The sequence below is a fragment of the Pomacea canaliculata genome, linkage group LG6 (genome assembly GCF_003073045.1).
Source record: "Pomacea canaliculata isolate SZHN2017 linkage group LG6, ASM307304v1, whole genome shotgun sequence".
Taxonomy (NCBI): Eukaryota; Metazoa; Mollusca; class Gastropoda; order Architaenioglossa; family Ampullariidae; genus Pomacea; species Pomacea canaliculata.
Genome location: NC_037595.1, coordinates 12,923,868 through 12,941,075, shown reverse-complemented (window position 1 = coordinate 12,941,075; position 17,208 = coordinate 12,923,868). Strand labels below are relative to the sequence as shown.

At 44.9% G+C, this 17,208-nt stretch overlaps 1 protein-coding gene across 1 annotated transcript; it reads right to left on the bottom strand.

Annotated features, from left to right (window-relative positions):
* Positions 1 to 7,188: 7,188 nt before the first annotated feature.
* Positions 7,189 to 16,755, bottom strand: LOC112566535. Its single transcript, XM_025242760.1, has 2 exons — positions 16,175 to 16,755; positions 7,189 to 9,051 (listed from the first exon to the last, which is right to left on the bottom strand). The coding sequence occupies exons 1-2, from the start codon at positions 16,473 to 16,475 to the stop codon at positions 7,910 to 7,912; spliced, it is 1,443 nt and encodes a 480-aa protein (XP_025098545.1). The 5' UTR covers positions 16,476 to 16,755; the 3' UTR covers positions 7,189 to 7,909.
* Positions 16,756 to 17,208: the final 453 nt, after the last annotated feature.

The following is a 17,208-nucleotide window of genomic DNA, read 5'->3' as shown; positions in this document are numbered from 1 at the left end:
TTGGCAATGTGTTGATTACCCTTCAAAAGAAATACGGCTATGTGAAGGTGAAAGACATTAAGCAGAAAAGCTGTAAACAGATATAAATGTAGTAAAGTCAATAGGGCGAACACATACATTCACCTTTTTTTTTTAAAGAGATAAGCAATGTCCGTGTTTCACCTGGCGAGGCTATTTATTCTACGTTATCAGTTCTTTTGTCAGTTTTACTGCTGTTTTAAGTGTGCATTATTTGTTTAATTTTGTTGTTGATTGTTTTGTTTAATTTCTTGGTTTTGTTATTTTGGGCAAGAGAAATTATAAGTCCTTTCTTTGCAGCTCAAAATGTCAATATTAAGAAACTGTTGTTACAAAATTTTCGAAATCAAATACTTGCGTAAACTGTCATTATTCCTTTCGTGCGTCTATTTTTATAATTTGTGTTCATTAATAATTCTTTCTCTTATATGTTCCATTTTTTCAACCTGTTGGTTTGTTTTCCTGTAGTTTTTTCTTTATTTCTCTATTTCTTGTTTCCTGCTTGTGTTTGTATGCGCTTTACTTGCGGAGTTTATTTGTATTTTCACTAATTGCTGTTATTGACATGACTCAGAAATACTCAGACCGTATTGATGAACCTTATACACAACCAGACCTTCATCATTCTGTGTACAGCAACCGCGCCAAGACAACGATGTCGTTGCATCGATCAGCGCAAGGCCCAGCGAAACCTTCTACTGTCTTGTGCAGGACGCGTCTTTATTATTTCTATTTAGAAATTTATTTACTTTTTCCCCCGTTGCATTGACCTGCGACGCATGCGCACACCGTCTTTTAATTTGTCCTTTTATAGAATGATGAAAAGCAGCATTTCTAGCAGCTTAGCTGATGACTAGTTTTGTTGAAGATGTAAAAATAATAATGATGATGATGTCTCTAAAGACTTATGCAGTCATATATGAAGTAGAGATGGATGGGCATTATTTATGGGGATGTAAACCAGGGGTGATTTTGCATTGACTATATAACAGTCTCTGGGGTTCGCTCTTTATTTATGAATGGACGACCATAGCCTTGCCATTTGTACACAGTGTCACAGACCAGTCCCTGCCTCCCGTGTTTTTCAGAATATTTAGTCCTTTTGTGGCTCATTGACTCAGGCCTGACGAGAGGGGGGGGGGGGGGACAGGGGGGTCTGGTGTACCCGGGCCCGCGGCTGTCAAGGGGGCCCGGCCTTGGTCAGTGGATTTTTTTTCTTTCTTCTCCTTTTCTTTTTCTTTTAAAGAAAGGTCTAAGAACAGAACACCCAAGCATGACACATGCAGAAGTTGAGTTTGAGTGTAGATATTGAGATTCGAATTGTAAACATACATTATATACTGGGAAAATAATTTACGATTACAAGTACAAGGGGCCCGGAGAGGTCGTCTGTCCCGGGGCCCGGGCTGGCTCTCGGCGGCCCTGCATTGACTATAAAAGTATATGTTGAATGTACGGCTGAATGAATGAAAACGTTAGATAGAAAAGGGTTAACTGTGACAGGAAATGTTTAGTGAACACAGTTCACCAGTAGGTTTTGGTGGGAACGAGATGTGGAAAATTACTCAGGCTCGGGATACCGAATGTCATGATCTTAATATCTTTTGTACAGATATAATAATTTGTCACACACAAGTAATCTGTTTTTCTAAGTCGCAGCCACGGAGTGTAAACCATAAAAGCTGTCCCCGAGCGGGGGGGCTGGGTGGAAGCCGCCTAACCGTCTTTTGTTCTGTGCAGGACAGCTGGCAGGAAGCAGCCTGTGTGCATGGGATCTCAGACATAAGACCAAGGGCAAGCTCATAAAAATCAGCTAATACGCAGTTTAGCCTAACGACGCACTCTGCACACGGCCCCACATCGACTGTCCATTCGTTGTCATTAAGCAGTTCTTAAGTGCATGCAGAGGCAAGATCGACATCGACTGACGATTCACGTAAGGGCATTAAAAGCGCACGGTGGTTCTGAAAGAAAATTCGACTTAATTAAGGCCCTGCTGGCTAGTCGAATCCAGACAATCGGTAAATTACAATCGTAAAATCGTTATGGCAAAGCGGAGCGACAAATCTTTAAACACAACCATGTTAACCACTTTGTTCGTGTGGCGTGGCGCCCAAGTTCATGGGGTGCACGCTCCTCGTTCTGCCAAAAAAAAAAAAACAAAAAAAAATCTTGAATTTATATATATGTATATTGTGTCTTTTGCCGCGCAGAACAGTATAAGTAGTCCTTCAGTCCCACTGGTGTAATTCACACAGTTTCCTTCACTCTCTCACCCTCTACCATCACAAGGAAACAACAAATACAAATGTTTATCTTATTTTATTTTTTAACATGCTTTCAGAGTAACCTGCTGCTGTGGATAGCGTCTTCCTGCCACAAATACAGCTTTGCTGGACATGTAAAATGGTCAAATGGCTTACAGGCAATGCTTAGCTTCGTCTAACAGACAGGCTTACAGACGGCTCTGTCAGCTTACAGACAGTTTACATCAGTAAAACATGCTTATTGAATGTTTAGTGAACATACACTGTGTGTGCGTGTGTGTGACTTCAGTTGGCTTGTGGTGCAACACCGAGCATGCCACTATGACTCGCACGATGTCTCAAAACACAAACGTATAAACACTTAAGAATCGCCCAACTACCAGCTCAGTGGGGGTTTGAACACAAGGCCGACAACAACGCCACAATGCGCTATGGAAACGCCTAGAAAGTCCTACTCAAGAGCTACTAAGATCTTGAGAACATGAATAGTACCACCACGGACGTGTATAGGTGGACTGCTGTCTGTCTGCCAAGACCAACGCTTAGCCTCTTGCGAAATTCTTCGCTGTTAGTCTCGGCGAGCCTTAACAATAAATGTGACTAAACCGGAAGCTTTGTAGTCTCATGCCTCGTTTTAGTAGTTAACTAGAAAAAAAAATCGTCTGCCAGCAGTCCAGTAGTACAAGTTCGTGTTACTACTGCTTTCATGGAGGGTTTTACTGGGACATCGGAAAAATAGCGTTAAAGCAGCATTCCTGCAGCTGAAGCACTTCCAGTGGCGTAGGAAGATGTTCGGCGTTGGGGGGGCAAACTCCCTGCTGACAGTGAGCGGCGTTCGCACTCGCACATTACGTAAAAAAGGATGGGGGGGGGGGGTACTGCACGCACGCACGTACACAGTGGTAGCATCACAACACGCTGCTTTATTGTTAAAAGGCAAAGCAGCATTAAATAAGAAAAAACAAATTAAAGAATGACTCCCCGGCTAACGCATTCACAAGAAATGTGATAAACGTTATAATCATATAAATCATATTAATCAAGGTTGGCAAGTCAGTGTGCCAAAAAAACTGCGTCTTCGGTGATTTCTATTAATGAACTCCATTGCAGATCAACCCTCTCTTTAAATACATGCATAATGAGACAGTTATTCAAGCGCGTTTGTGTCATGGAACTTCTCAGGTATGTTTTTGTTTGTTTTAAGGCAGAAAAACTGCGTGGAAAAACAAAGGTAAAGATTAATTAAGCCTACTCACCCAACGGCTCGTGACACGCTTTGTTCTATCTCACAACAAACGCGGGGAAAATGCGCTGGTTGCTGGAACCCTCTTCTAGACACCACGCCAGTTCCAGCGACAGTCCACACAGCACGTGGCAAACCCCCGACTACTCCCAGAGACGGGCACAGGTCTCTCCACCACCGCAAAAACTCCTCTTCCGCCCGCCGTCCTCCAGTCCTGTTTGGCAGGTTTCTATAGGCTTCGAGAAACCTCCAGAACCTTTCCCTACCCACAGGGACCAGCGTCCGCGAGATAATACACGTTACAAAGAGACACAGCCCTATACCTGAACTTGGTGTCCGCACACCCTGGGAAAATAGCCCCATCCACCCCAAAGAGAATCAAAGAGACCAGAGAGGAAGGGACGCAAGGCTACCCTATAATTTAAGGCCATAAACTGGCCAGACCACCGTGGCAGGGACGAAACTAGGGTGGGAATGGCCGCAGGGCCACCCCTTCCTCGCTCCGCTACCCGACGGTGCTGAGCCAGCGATGCGACACGTTCTATGGCCATCTACCAAAACACGGACACATATATACAAACCAAACAGTATAACACAGATAACTTATGTTGAGTACCAGCCACAGTCGTTGATGATAAAAGAGTGCCCTTGTGTAGTTTTAGAAATGTTACTTATGCACTTCCCCCTGAGTCGTAGATTGCAATGATACCAGTCTCTCTGTCTCTAAAGAAAACTACCAATATAGGGACTCAGAGTCTTTGCCTTACTTAGGTGAAGTCAAAGCCGTCAGTTCGCACTAAACCGTTGGTGTCTAGTAAGGTGGAAGTCCTCGTCCTTCGCTAGCTTTTCACAAAGTGTAAGGGTTCCTGTCTGATTGGCAAGACTCACTGGGGTATTGCTATGCAACTAATTCGTTACTGGCTTTCTGTGTTCCCGATGGCCAGTGCGGCCCCTTTTGGTTGTAAGCGATAGCAGATAATTTTAGGGTGACAGCGAGTGGGTGGGGGATGTTTTATGTTGGTCAAACGAAAACCGCCAAAGAAAAGGCGTCGTATTATGGGGGAGGGGGAGGGAGACCACACTCGATGTACCGATGTACTGTCCGGCTGCTTTCTTCGCTGAGGCTTCAACACAGTCTGCAATTAGCATGGCAAACAACACCAACGGACTGTCCCCGATCTGATCGTCAGAGGTGTTAGAGCCTCCACTTGCCTCAGGGCCCGCTTTTGTGACGGTGATGACCGTCTCCTCTCTACGTTCCCCTACCTTTCTTCAGTTCTTTGCTCTTTGTGAGAATTACGTCTCAAATATTGGGGGGGCAAAAGGATATTCCTGCCCCCCCTGTATTTTCCTTGGGGGGGCGGCTGCCCCCGCTGCCCCCCTGGTTCCTACGCCACTGACTTCCCCGGTGTCGTGATCATAAAACGGAAGGCAGTACTACCTACACTTCTGTTTGATGATATACTGACAGCCTAGTCTCACCTTTCGCATCTTTTTCTATTCTTGCATATACATGGGTAACGAATGTTGCTGCAGCAAACACGATGTTGAGATGAGCTCATTGTCTCTCTCATTTATTCATCTCTTTAGTGTCTCGCTTTTTATTTTTGAATTCTTCTGATCGGTTTTGTTTTGTTGTCTCAGGATGTGGATTGTTTTGATTTTAGAAGTTTTGTTTGCATCTAACACAGCATCACTTTACAGCTACCGTTGATTACCTTTGTGGATCTTATCGTTGGACTGCTAAAACCACTCTTGCTTCATATGCCTTATCCGTTTCCTAAAATTATCAACGAAAATGTTTTTCTCTCTATGGTTTATTACGTATCTTATTACGCAGAAACCCTTACATTGTTCATGGAAGAATATCTCTGGACTGCTTGCAGACGAAATTCCCTCTCCTTCCCTTCCCGCAACCTCGCGTTAACTTCTAGAACGAGGGCAAAGCACAAATTCGCATCCGATTTAACTGCCGATATCAAGAAGAACGGACGATGCCAGCTTGACGGAGGTACAAAAGCTCAAGATTTAAGGTCCGTTGTGTTTTCAATTTATTGCCTTGTAAGTTGTGGGAAGTAAAGGTCGAGGACATTTGCCAATAAAGAAATAAGAAGCAACCAAGTAACAAACTTATTGCAAGTCTGTCATTGACTTAAAGAATTTTACTGGAGTTCCTGATACTAAATTGTGAAAAGGTTCGGCGAGACCTGACAACCTACATCTTCACAAGAGGCTGACTTGGTCTCGACTGCCAGCAGATGTAGCAACACATCAGTTGTTTGCTGTTTACTTACTCGTCATTGAGAACTGAGTGATCAAATTTTGATCGAACACGCAAAGTGGATATTGTGAATCATCATAACCTGACCCCGATACACCTTCTCCGCCCAAAAATAAAAATAAAAATAATTTGAAGTGCATTGACCAGCAACCTGTTATCATTAGTATAGCGAACAATGATGTCGTCATGGCCGTGCAAGTTGCTGGTCACAGGGTTCGGGTGAAAGATTGGGTAAGAAGTACGAAGTCGATCAACTGGGGTCAAAGTGCAAGGCAGGTAACGATGAAGGTGTTAGAGTGTATGAGACAGTCTTGTGTGTCGGGGTAAAGTCCGACTTTCGCGTGCTGCTTCAATGAAGCCGGGGGCAACGTAAGTCGATCATGCACGTGCTCTGATGAGTGCTGTAAGGAGCAACTTTCTCTTGCTCGGGGTCAGAATATATAATCATATATATATATCATGCATTATCTTTCAACAATTGAACATCCCACTAACAATCAATTGCGATAGCCTAATAACCCACACTCCACCCCTTGAGGATAACACATTTCTATCATTAAAAGGGGTGGGGAAGAGGCTGGAAACTTAAACCTAGTAATTCTTGGAGTAACAAAAATAAAAGGTTTACAAAGCAAACTTTTACAGACAGTAACTCTTACAGACTCAGCCATGGAATGTTTGCAAACCCACCTGAAGCCCCGGATGTCCGTTAAAGTCGGCATTGAGCCGACATTCAACATGGAGCAAAACCACAAACCGACAGGTAAAAAGCAGCCGCCTGACACTAAAGTGCCTAAAACCTTTATACTAGGTGACACCCTTATCTCTCCCACACCCCCTTATCTCCCCGCGCCCCCTTTACCCCAGGTGTACACAGCAATAGACAAAGACGTTCACAATTCTTTATGAAGCAAGTAATCGGGTACCCCAGCGACAACTGCCTCACACCACGAGATTGATATCGGGTGGTGTCTGGACTTCTACCTGTGCGGTAGCCTGTAAGAGATCAAAGGTCACGTAACCCCCATACTCCCATTTTTCGAGGGTGTAGTGTGTGTGAGTGTGTGTGTGTGTGGGGGGGGGGGGGAAGTTCTAGCCTCGCCGAGCGAAAAAAATAAAAACGTTCGTGTCAAGTTGAGGGAGGGTAAGAGAGAGAGAGGGGGACGTAAGTACGTGAAGAGATACAACAATCTCTTTCCTCCGGCAACTCATTTGTTTTTAAAATAGTTTAGATGATCGGATATCTACTCGAGAGCGCGCATATTAGTGGCGTGTGTGTGTGTTTGTGAAAGAGAGAGAGACTAGTACAAACCTGTAATACCTGCGACCCGGAATCAGTTGAACCAAACAAGTGTAAAGCAAATACAAGTTCGATGACATTACATATGCAAGCACTTTAAAGAAGTTCTTTAATGTTCCTACCCAAAACACAAACGAGTAAGCAGGCCGAGTTCTCTCTGCTCTTGCAAGGGAAAGTAGAACAAGTATTTAGGCAACAAATTAGACAACAATGAAGTCGAATCAAAATCTCACAAAACAGACAAAACCTTACAAAAAATTGAAAGGCATTTGATATCAAAGATACACTGCGAACAATACCAAAGACACTGGTATGTAGTCAAATATCACACAACCAAAAGCAGGCTTTTTGTTTGTTTTTTCTACAAAACGTCTCGCCAGTCTATTTTATAGGTGATGAAAACAGTAGTCTACCCACCCACCACCAAAAAAAGTCCAAATAAAAAAAACTAATTTTCCACGAATAATTAACGATGGTGTTGGGGACTGTCTGACCGGACAGCAAGAGACCAAAACTACTACTCCTTGCCCCCAGTCAGTTCTCTTGAGGTCCCTGATTCTCTTCTTTGTGTGTGTGTGTGTGAGAGAGAGAGAAAGGTGAGAGAGAGAGAAAGAAAAAGACTGATGAGAGAAGGCGAGGATGTCATTATTAACACTTGCCCCTGAAAAAGCATAGTTCGTATGTGGACGTATATCACGGAAATATCACAGCCAAAACAATCTCAACGGAAGGGAGGACAGATCTAGAGTAGCCGGGAGGTCAGGGGGAGGGAAATTTCGTGGAAAAGTTTCACGAAGAGGTCACAGAAACCGTTGCTCGGTCATGAGCGGCAGGGAATCTTCTGACACCGAAGTGTCCGGGTGGAACAGCCACAGAATGTCCAGGAGATGATCTTTCTTGCTGTCCATGCATTTTTCTTCGTCTGGGTTGGGGCGTTCTTGGCAGTCCCGGGTGGAGGACACCGTGACATGATCGAGCACCCCTCCAGTCTCCGAGCCCCCCGCAGAGGAGAATTCCACAGAAGAGCCCTCGGAAACCTCCCCGCAAAGTCTCGCTCGCTTCCAGGCAGAGTCGTTATCAAGACACGAGCTATCATCGTCATCAGCTTCACTTTTTCTTTTTCCGCCGCCTGGCGAAGGGTTTCCTGGCGATAGGTCAGGGATCCCCAGACGGAGCGGACCGGAGCTGAAGTAGTCTGGCCCCTGGCAACTGCAGCTGTCCTTGGCCTTCATCAGTCTGGCAGCGGAGCACAAGAGACACACACCGTTGGAAATTTGGTGAGAAACCGACACCGACAGACAGTCCCCGCAGACTTCCTTCTGTTCCGCAGCGAAAACGTTGTTATTATCGTCTATCGTCGCCTTCAGGTCTGCGGCGTCTGGTACCAAAGATGACCCCACCGACCAGTCGAACCTGTCGTCGTCGTCGTCGGCACTGAGACTAACTGTCACTGAAGTGTCATCTATGTCTTCGTCCAGAAGAGAATCTTGCAATTCGCTCTTCTTCTCGGTGGCTGAAGACATTGTGAACGTGGAGGAAGACGAGGACGAAGGGAGAACAGTTGTAGACGAAAGGGTTACAGTTGTTGTCGCCGCCACCGCGAAGGTTGTCGCCGCCACCGCGAAGGTTGTCCGGAAGAGGTCGGCCTGTTTCATCCACTGGGAGGAGCAGGTGGTCATCGGGAAGGAGGAGGACACGCTGGAGCAGAGCTTGGTCTCCGTGGACCCTGCCGTGGAGAAGATGCAGGAGTTGAGGGACGGCGCTGGCTGATAGGGCGACTTGGCCGACACTCGGTGCCCGTTGACACTTTCGTCGAGGAGTCCAAGGACAATGTCGTCTGCCGGTACGTCGTAGTCGTTGATGACATCATCCAGAAAGTGCTGGAAGCTCTCTTTGTCGTTGACGGCCTCCTTTAGGAAGTCCGCATCCAGCTCGCACGTTTCTGCAACACGGGAAAGAAGACAATGAGGTGTGAAGATCATTAAGATCTCAACGACAGCACGAAGTTGTCGTGTAATATAATGACTCCTGGCGACACCCGAAAGATCCGTCCTAAAACACTTTTTATATAAATTTCTAGATTATATATTTAAAGATTTTAATTTAGATATTTTACATTTATGGACTATAATCAAAATAAATTTTAAGTCGAAATAAAATGCACCCAACGGTAGGGGAAACTGCAATTTACTGTGCCCGCATGGTTGACAAGGAAGCAAAACAAATTATCTATTATTAAAGCTGGTGTGCCTTCTTCTGAGTCATGTAATTACTGAAGCTGATTTCTTAGAATCCTGTCTTCCTCTAATTTACAGCCAACATGGAGGAAATGACTTCCTCTAACTATGCCCCTCTCTGAGCGCATCCTTGACAAAAAAAAAAAAAGACACACGAGTCATTTCAGATGCAGTAAATATTTCCCGTGAGAACAGGCGCGATAAACAATAGATTAACTGTCACAGATCTTCACCCTTATCGCCTCTCTCATCAACAGGAAAACAAGGTCTGGTGATGCCAGCCAACAATGCAAAACATTGCAGCTACTTTGTTTGCAGCGGAAATGGAGACGACTAGCTGGGATTTCAGTGAGAAAACGATGCCTGCAGCTGCTAAAATCTTCATGATCAATTGAAGCGCACCGAAATGGCTTAGTTGGAGCGCAACCACTTCAAAGAACTTGGCACTTGCCGGCTAACGAGGCAGGGCAACCACGGCCAGGCGCGTGCCCAACCCTTCAAGCATGCAAGCGCAGGACTGGAACACGCATGCTCACGCCCACACGCAACGCAAACATGCACGTGCACGCTCTCATCTGATTGTTTGCACGGTCAGGACAATGAGATAGTGCAGGACTGTAGCCTTGTAATCACCGAGTTCACAAAGTGTGGATGTTGCTGTTGCTGGACGTACACCATCAGGAAGTACTTCAAAGCTCTGGAGACAATGCTAGAAATTTTATTGTTTGTCTTTCTTTCATCCTGATTCGATTTCCTTCATTCTCACCTCCCATCCCCACCCTTTGTACCTTGTCTCCCCACCACTACCACCACCACCACTACCATCACCACCATTACCACCAAGTCGGGAGAAAAACAAGACAAACTAACAGGATGCAGTCAAGCGGAAAGTGGCGTCAATTTACGTCCTGCTGTGTGTTCATGTCGAGCTTTTGACTGGCGTCTTGTTCCACCGGTACGGATGTAAGTGCCTTCTGTTGTCTGCTGTGCGAGGGCTTGTCAACTGCCGGGAGGTCAACCGTATGCTTGTCATTGTTGACGCTATGTCCGGAGACAAAGAGTGGCCTCAAGCTGTCCCCTCCTACACCTGTCGTCACAACTCCCCTCCCTCCTCTCTCTCTCCTCACTGAACTCCAAACGAGAGAGAGGATAGGCCATCAGGTGATGCAGCTGAGCAGGTATCACCTCGCCTTTGACGCAGTACATCACATTAAACAATAAAACACACCCATACTCAACGGTCTGTTCGTCAAACCGTGATGCATAAACACACCCCAGTGGCGTAGGAGCCGGGGGGGGGGGGTGAGTGGTGGGCAAATACTGAGGAGGCAAGAATGTGAACGTTGTTCACTGTCAGCATGGAGTCTGCCCTCCTATCCCCCAAGCCATCTTCCTACACTGCACCCAACAAACTATTCAAGAGAAGCCATTGTCCTGTTCACATCTATATCCTGTACTTTGTCATAGGTCGTTGAGGTGGTCGATTCACACACACACCCCACTAAACACATACGTACTAAAAATCCAGTGTCCTATTGTCCTGTAGGCAAAGCGGGTGTCGCCGATGTATGCCGTCCTACAGCCCTCCTTCCCTGGCCTGCATTGTTGAAATAACGAGTCCCTCCCTCTTATTTTAATTGTAAATTTTATTCGCATTGACAAATCAAAGACGCCTAGACTGGGACAAATCCTTTTTTTAGCGATACAAAACTTCGACCTGCATGCTTATCTGTGAGCTTTGGAGGGGCAGTTGCATGTTTGTTAAGACTTAAAACTGTTTTAAAGAAGCAAATTTAGAAAAGTTTGAAAAAATGATCTCCTGTGGCATTTAAACGAGTTTCACAAGCGCATACAAAAAAATTGCTGACGAGAGAAAAGTTTTAGTTTTAAAACAATTTTAGTTTAAGTTCTACAATTATGTTCTGCAGTGTGCGTGTATAAAACTGATAAAACAGATTTAAGTGTTTAAACAGAAATGTGTTGTGCAGCTGACCCCAGGGACTGGCAATGTGAAGAAGGCTGTAAAAATATCTCAAAGGCGGCTTTGACAAACAAAAAGCTGAGGACAAGGCAATGAATGTCCTTTACTGTCGCGGAGTGGTTTATTGTGTCTGAACCTATACAAGGGCAGGAAAAGAATTATTTTATTTTCAAGTGCTTTTAGGCTTAACTCAACTTCCCTAGACATTATTATAAATCTCCTTGAATCCACTCTGTTCCATCACAACAGTCTCCGGTCTCATCAAGTATCGGTCGTTGAGTCTGTGCTTGCCACTCCCCCTCTACGTCTCAAAAAAATATATATTTATAAATAAATAAAAATACAATTTGTTACGTCTTCCAGCCTTCATTTTGTTGTTACTTACTAAGGTTAATGTCAAAGGCTAATAAGGGTCTAACAGAAAAAAGGAAAAAGTGGAAGATGAGGACTAAAACAGAAAAAAATGCGGAAGAAATAGGATGATAAAAAGACTTAAAGAAGGACAGAAAAAAAAACATCAGAAAAATAGACTAAATACCAAAACAAAAGAGGAGCACACAAATGGAGCGACACAGGAAAAAAAAAAAAGAAAAAGAACAAGAGACTGAGGAAAGGAAAGATGGAATTGAAAAATAAGAAAAGAACGAAAAATAATTTGTTGTCAGATGAACAACTTCCATTAAAACCGACCAAGTTTTGATGGAGAGGAAATGTACGGTCACGAAACATGAGAAAAAGTTGTTAGCGTGATGAGAATTGGGATGAGAGTTCACAAAGGTCGGGCTACTTCTTCGTGGCAAAGGAAGAGAAAAGCCTGAGTTCTTCTCTCTTTCTCTTATTCTGACTGCTGTCAATAGCGGTTTGTGCCTCGTATACATTAGTATATTTACACTTTTTTCTGAATACATATCCACAGATATTAAGATAGGGCAATAAAAAAGGATTCTCAAACATTATTCCAAAGGAAGGCAATGAATAGTCACTGCCCCCGAGTATAATGGAGGGACCGCTTGAATAGAACTGGATTTGACAAGCAAGCTTTGCTTTCATTCTAACGGGCTCATTGAGGCTACCCGTAGCTGCACCAGGTTCCACCCTTTCTGTATGAAAACATTTCGTTCCTCGTCAAGAGGCATCTCGCCAAACCGCATTTTTGTCACGTGAGCCCCTCCCCCAACCCCTCACCGCCGTGGGAACACCCTCCACCTCGCAGGTCAAAGTTCACAGGCCTTTGAGCTCGTCGCTTCACGGGACACCCTGAAAAGCTCGCTCACCCCGATTTTTTCCTTCCTGACCTTTTCACGTGAAACCCATCGTTGGAAACGCCCCGAGCTTATAGAACTGGATTCCTATTGTGAATGCAAGCCCGCAGAACTTGTTCTTCGTCTTTTTAAAAATGTACATATTTAATTTTTTTATTGCTTTCTTGTCAAGACGGAAAATTAGTTTATATTTTATTTCATTTTTTTTTACTTATGGGATACATCGAAATAAAATTCTGACTAAAGTTCTCGCGTATTATTGACTGTAGACAGCATTATTTATTTATGTATTTCAGACGGTTTTCAAGACGATAATCGTTCCTTTTTCTCTCTGAGAAATGATCAATGAGATCAACACAAACAATGTGATTTCGTGTCTATGCATGCCAGGGTGTGCGGTGTATACGTGTGCAGTAGACAGTAAGTTGTAGTAGGTTTTTTTTTTTTTTACATCGCTATTATCATCAATCTTTTATATCCTCTATAAATGACTGTGCTCCTCTTGACCTTTCGGCCCAGCGAGGTGGCCTCAATCACGTTTCATCTTCCCTAGCATCTAGACCCCCATCATCTGCTGTCCTGATTGTACTATATCATCTTCCTTCCGAGCCGGGACCTGTCACTAACTAGCGCCAACGCTTTTATCTGGCGAGACAAGTCGCCTCTTCACCACCGTGACGCAATCGTCCTGTGGGGCGACAACCCTTTGATGGCAACTTATTGCCACCCTGGGACGACAAGAGAACTGGCCTCCCCTCACCTTCCTCCTCCACATTCTTGCAATAGAGACTTGGGGTCTGGTGCATGATGTCACCTTTCTACACACGCCCTGAAACTCATCAGTATCAGTTACTAACAGCCTTTCTTAAAATTACCCCAAGGGAAGGTGATAGAGGTTAGGAGGAGAGGTGAGTGGTTAGAGCATGGCGTCCAAACCAAGAGGTGTCCAGCAAGTTTCCCATAGCTGTAGAGAATAGTTATTTCACTATTTGTGAAACGCCCAACCCTCACAAAACTAACCCCGAGAAAAAAAAATGGTCTAATAACACGTCACTCCCCAGTTAACAAAAACAAAAGGTAAGGGGACGACATTTATACCCACTTTGGCGCTCACAGCTGGCTTCTTTATCTAGAGAAAAATATGTTCGTGACTGGTTGTCACGACAGGTCCAAGAGCGTGCAGACAAATGCGTGCTTCAACGCCCTCACGTCTCGTGCGCTCTCAGTCACGTCACCTAATCCTCGCCTCCAATTCCTGATAATCCGTCGTGAATGTCTAGTTAGCACTTCGTTTAGTTTATCTCGCAAACTTCTTTATTTTGTTCAAAACCCTGTGCGTTTTCTTAAAATTTTTTTGTTGTAATTTTTGGACTTCGAATTAGTGTGGATTTTTACTTTAAGCGGAAAATTTACCCCAGCGGGTGATGGAGGAGAAATTTTGAGTTGGTGTAGAGAGTGGGATGGCGAAATGAGGTGTGTAGGGTAATGGAGGGTCTTGTTAGAGAAACCTACTCTGGTTTTGACCGTTTTTCTTACCTAAACTGCCCCTAACATTTATTCAGTAAGTAGAAAATAAATCGTCGATTCTCGCTAAGAACAAGCTTAGCTAAGTCGCACTTACTCTCGAAGCAATGAGCCGAAGTTTCCCAGTTTACTGACAAGTGACGGCTGGCAAGAGAGATACACTGGGGACAGGGATGCTAGATCAAGAGCGAAGCCTGCCTCGACTGATCTTCGTCTCGCTTCCGAAAGGTCATGACAGTAAGATGCTACTTCCGGTTTCAAGCTAGCAGACGTTTGACCTTTGTTTTACTTAGACGGCCTGCGGTCCCTCACGAGAGAGCATCAGACTTTCTTGTGTTCCGGTCGTGTCATCCTTCTCAACAGCCCGGATGGTGTCTGCACGTGATGGGAATCTTTCCTCGCCAGAAATGCTGTCGACCTTGTAATTAAGCTTCACATTTAAAAAAAAAAAAAACCGTCACCGAACGTAAATCTATATTCAACATTATTTGTCTGGTTAAGGCCACGAGACGCGACAATTTAAATGTCAACGACCTTTAGGGAGAGAGGGTTCAGCGGCAAATCTACAACTTCCTGTTTTCTAGGCTTTGTCGACTATTTTTCTATCTCTCTCTTCTCTACTATTGTGCCACATGTATAAAACATACATGACCTGTACATTAATGCCAGGTGTTTGTGTATATATATTGTTGCTTTACGCCGAATCAGCAGCTAAGACTTTATCACAGCCAGCCCTGTAAACAGATGTCACAGGATAAAGTAGAACAGCGTGCCCGAGACGAGATCTGAACCCAGGACAGCCAACCTTCACTATATTGGTGACAGGTACTAACCGTTGCGCCTCTAATCTAAAGCCTTTGAACTCAAACGGGTCACGAACCCCTGGGAAATAAAATCCACCCAGACGATTACTCCCCTTATCCCAACCCCAAGGTTTTATCTTGCCTCTGATCCCTAGTCTTGTGTTGACGACCACCAGCATGCCAAACCTGCTAACGATTAGATACTAATGAGCCCCTCTTTCACTCCCCTATTTACCTACCCACCCTCAATCTCGTATTTCCTTCAGCAACACGTGGCAGAACGATGTCGAACCACACGCATGTAAGAAAACAGATGCGAAATGTATGTTGTAATTAATAAAAGTGGCTGTTGTTGTTTTCGGTTATTGTTCAAAATAAGCAATGTAAGTGTCACTGTGATTAATGACAATATTCAAAAGATAGAGGGGAGAAGTGGAGATATACATCTACCGTCCAAAAGATACCCTACAGCCTCCAGTTACACTCATCGGACTGGCAGTGAAGCGTGATGAACGACGCAGATACCCTTCGAGCGAATGACATCTACATAGCAGCAGCTTTAACTGCCGTCCACCCCACCATCAACCACCACCACCACCACCATGGACCTCTGTCTGTTCTGACCTCTCACGTTCCGAAAGATTGTAAAGTGATTTGCCGTTGGGGGGTGCTCAGACATGTGGATAATGGAATGACAAACCGGTTTCAACGCCCATGAAGGGTAGGTACTCATCAGCGCGGGACTTCAGGTGTGCTGCTGGGCAACATCAACCTTTCTTCCTCTCACCCAACGATTTCATAACGGTAATAATTAATCTCCTTAGTCAACAGAATTTTCCAGTGACAGCCTCTTGTAAAACTTGGCCGTTAATGTATTCAGTTTATGAATAAATTTCTGAAACTTGTATTCTATAGGATCACCACGTGTGGGTATGATCGTTGTTAAAACCTTAATTAGTGAAAAGATGATTACAGCACTACCTGACGAGTACAGGTGTTAAATCAGCTCTTCCATGTGCACAGGCGTCTTCGTTTGTGTGTGTATTTAACTCCTACTACAGAAAGTAGTCTTCCCTCATCACAAGATGTATATATATCAAAACTATTCCAAACATGCGGCTTCATCACTGTAATAATTTATAACATGTTTTCAAACATCACTGCACTTGTAATGTCCTCACTTAACATCATCATTAAAAGTTAACACTCGAGTTTCAGTTTAAAAGGAAAGAGAAGGAGTGAGATGAGAGTAACTCACCCATCAGAGAAGCCAAGTCCGAACGCTCGTTAACATTCGATAACGCGTACGGGTGATCGATTCTCACACTGTCCACTCCATTCCCGCCACAAATTAATTTCTCCGAACACTCATCCTCCACACACAAGAAAGATCCTCCTCCTCCGTGTCCCTTACTCATCAAACACTTCGTCCGAACCGCAGATCCCGTTACAATTTTTAATTCGTTTTCTTCTTCCGACAAATTCTTTCGAACTTGAGATTTGTCCATCACTGATACTCCGGCAGCAGACGACGTGTTATCGAAGATGAGAACCGTCATCGTGGAGACAGGCAAGCAGACTCGTGGTCCAGGCAGCCAGTGGGGCCCCCAAGTGTACAACAGCACAATACGTACAGTTTGTAAATACCGGCTCGCACGCGGGGAGCCTTTATATCGGCGCACCGTACTACCGTACACACTCAAAAAATAGTGCGCGCGCGTTCCTCGCAGGAAGACACGCCCTAGAGCGAGCCGGCGAGCTTGGGAATAAAGTACGCGGAGTTAGACTGACCTTGTGGTTTGGCCTCGGATATTTACTACGAGTTGTGACGACGATCTCAGGGGACGCACGTGACGTGACGTGACCTTCTATTATTCTTTTCGCTCGACTAATCAGCGGCTTTCCCCCTCGGCTTAATGTATGCAACCAGGTTGGCGGGCTGTGCGACGTGGTGGTGGTGTGTAGGGGTGGGTTTAAGGGTGGGAAGGTTGAGTAGGGAGAAGGAAAAGGTCGGAATAGCTATTGTATAGCGGGAAGCTGTACGCCAGATGTACTCGCCGTGCGCTGTTCCCGCAACTGATCTTGCCGCGGACTCGCTTCTCAATGACGAGGTTTTGGCGAGGTGCGGTCTAGACCTACAAAGACAACAGGTAAGAGGATGGTAAACAAAGACGTGTAACCCCCTGATAAATTTGCCCAAGGGGGCGGAGTCGGGGGAGCCGGGGGGGGCTGTTGAAGGAAAGTCCAGGATCTAAAGATGTTGAAGCGGGCTTTCCCGTCGAGCTGGTAAAC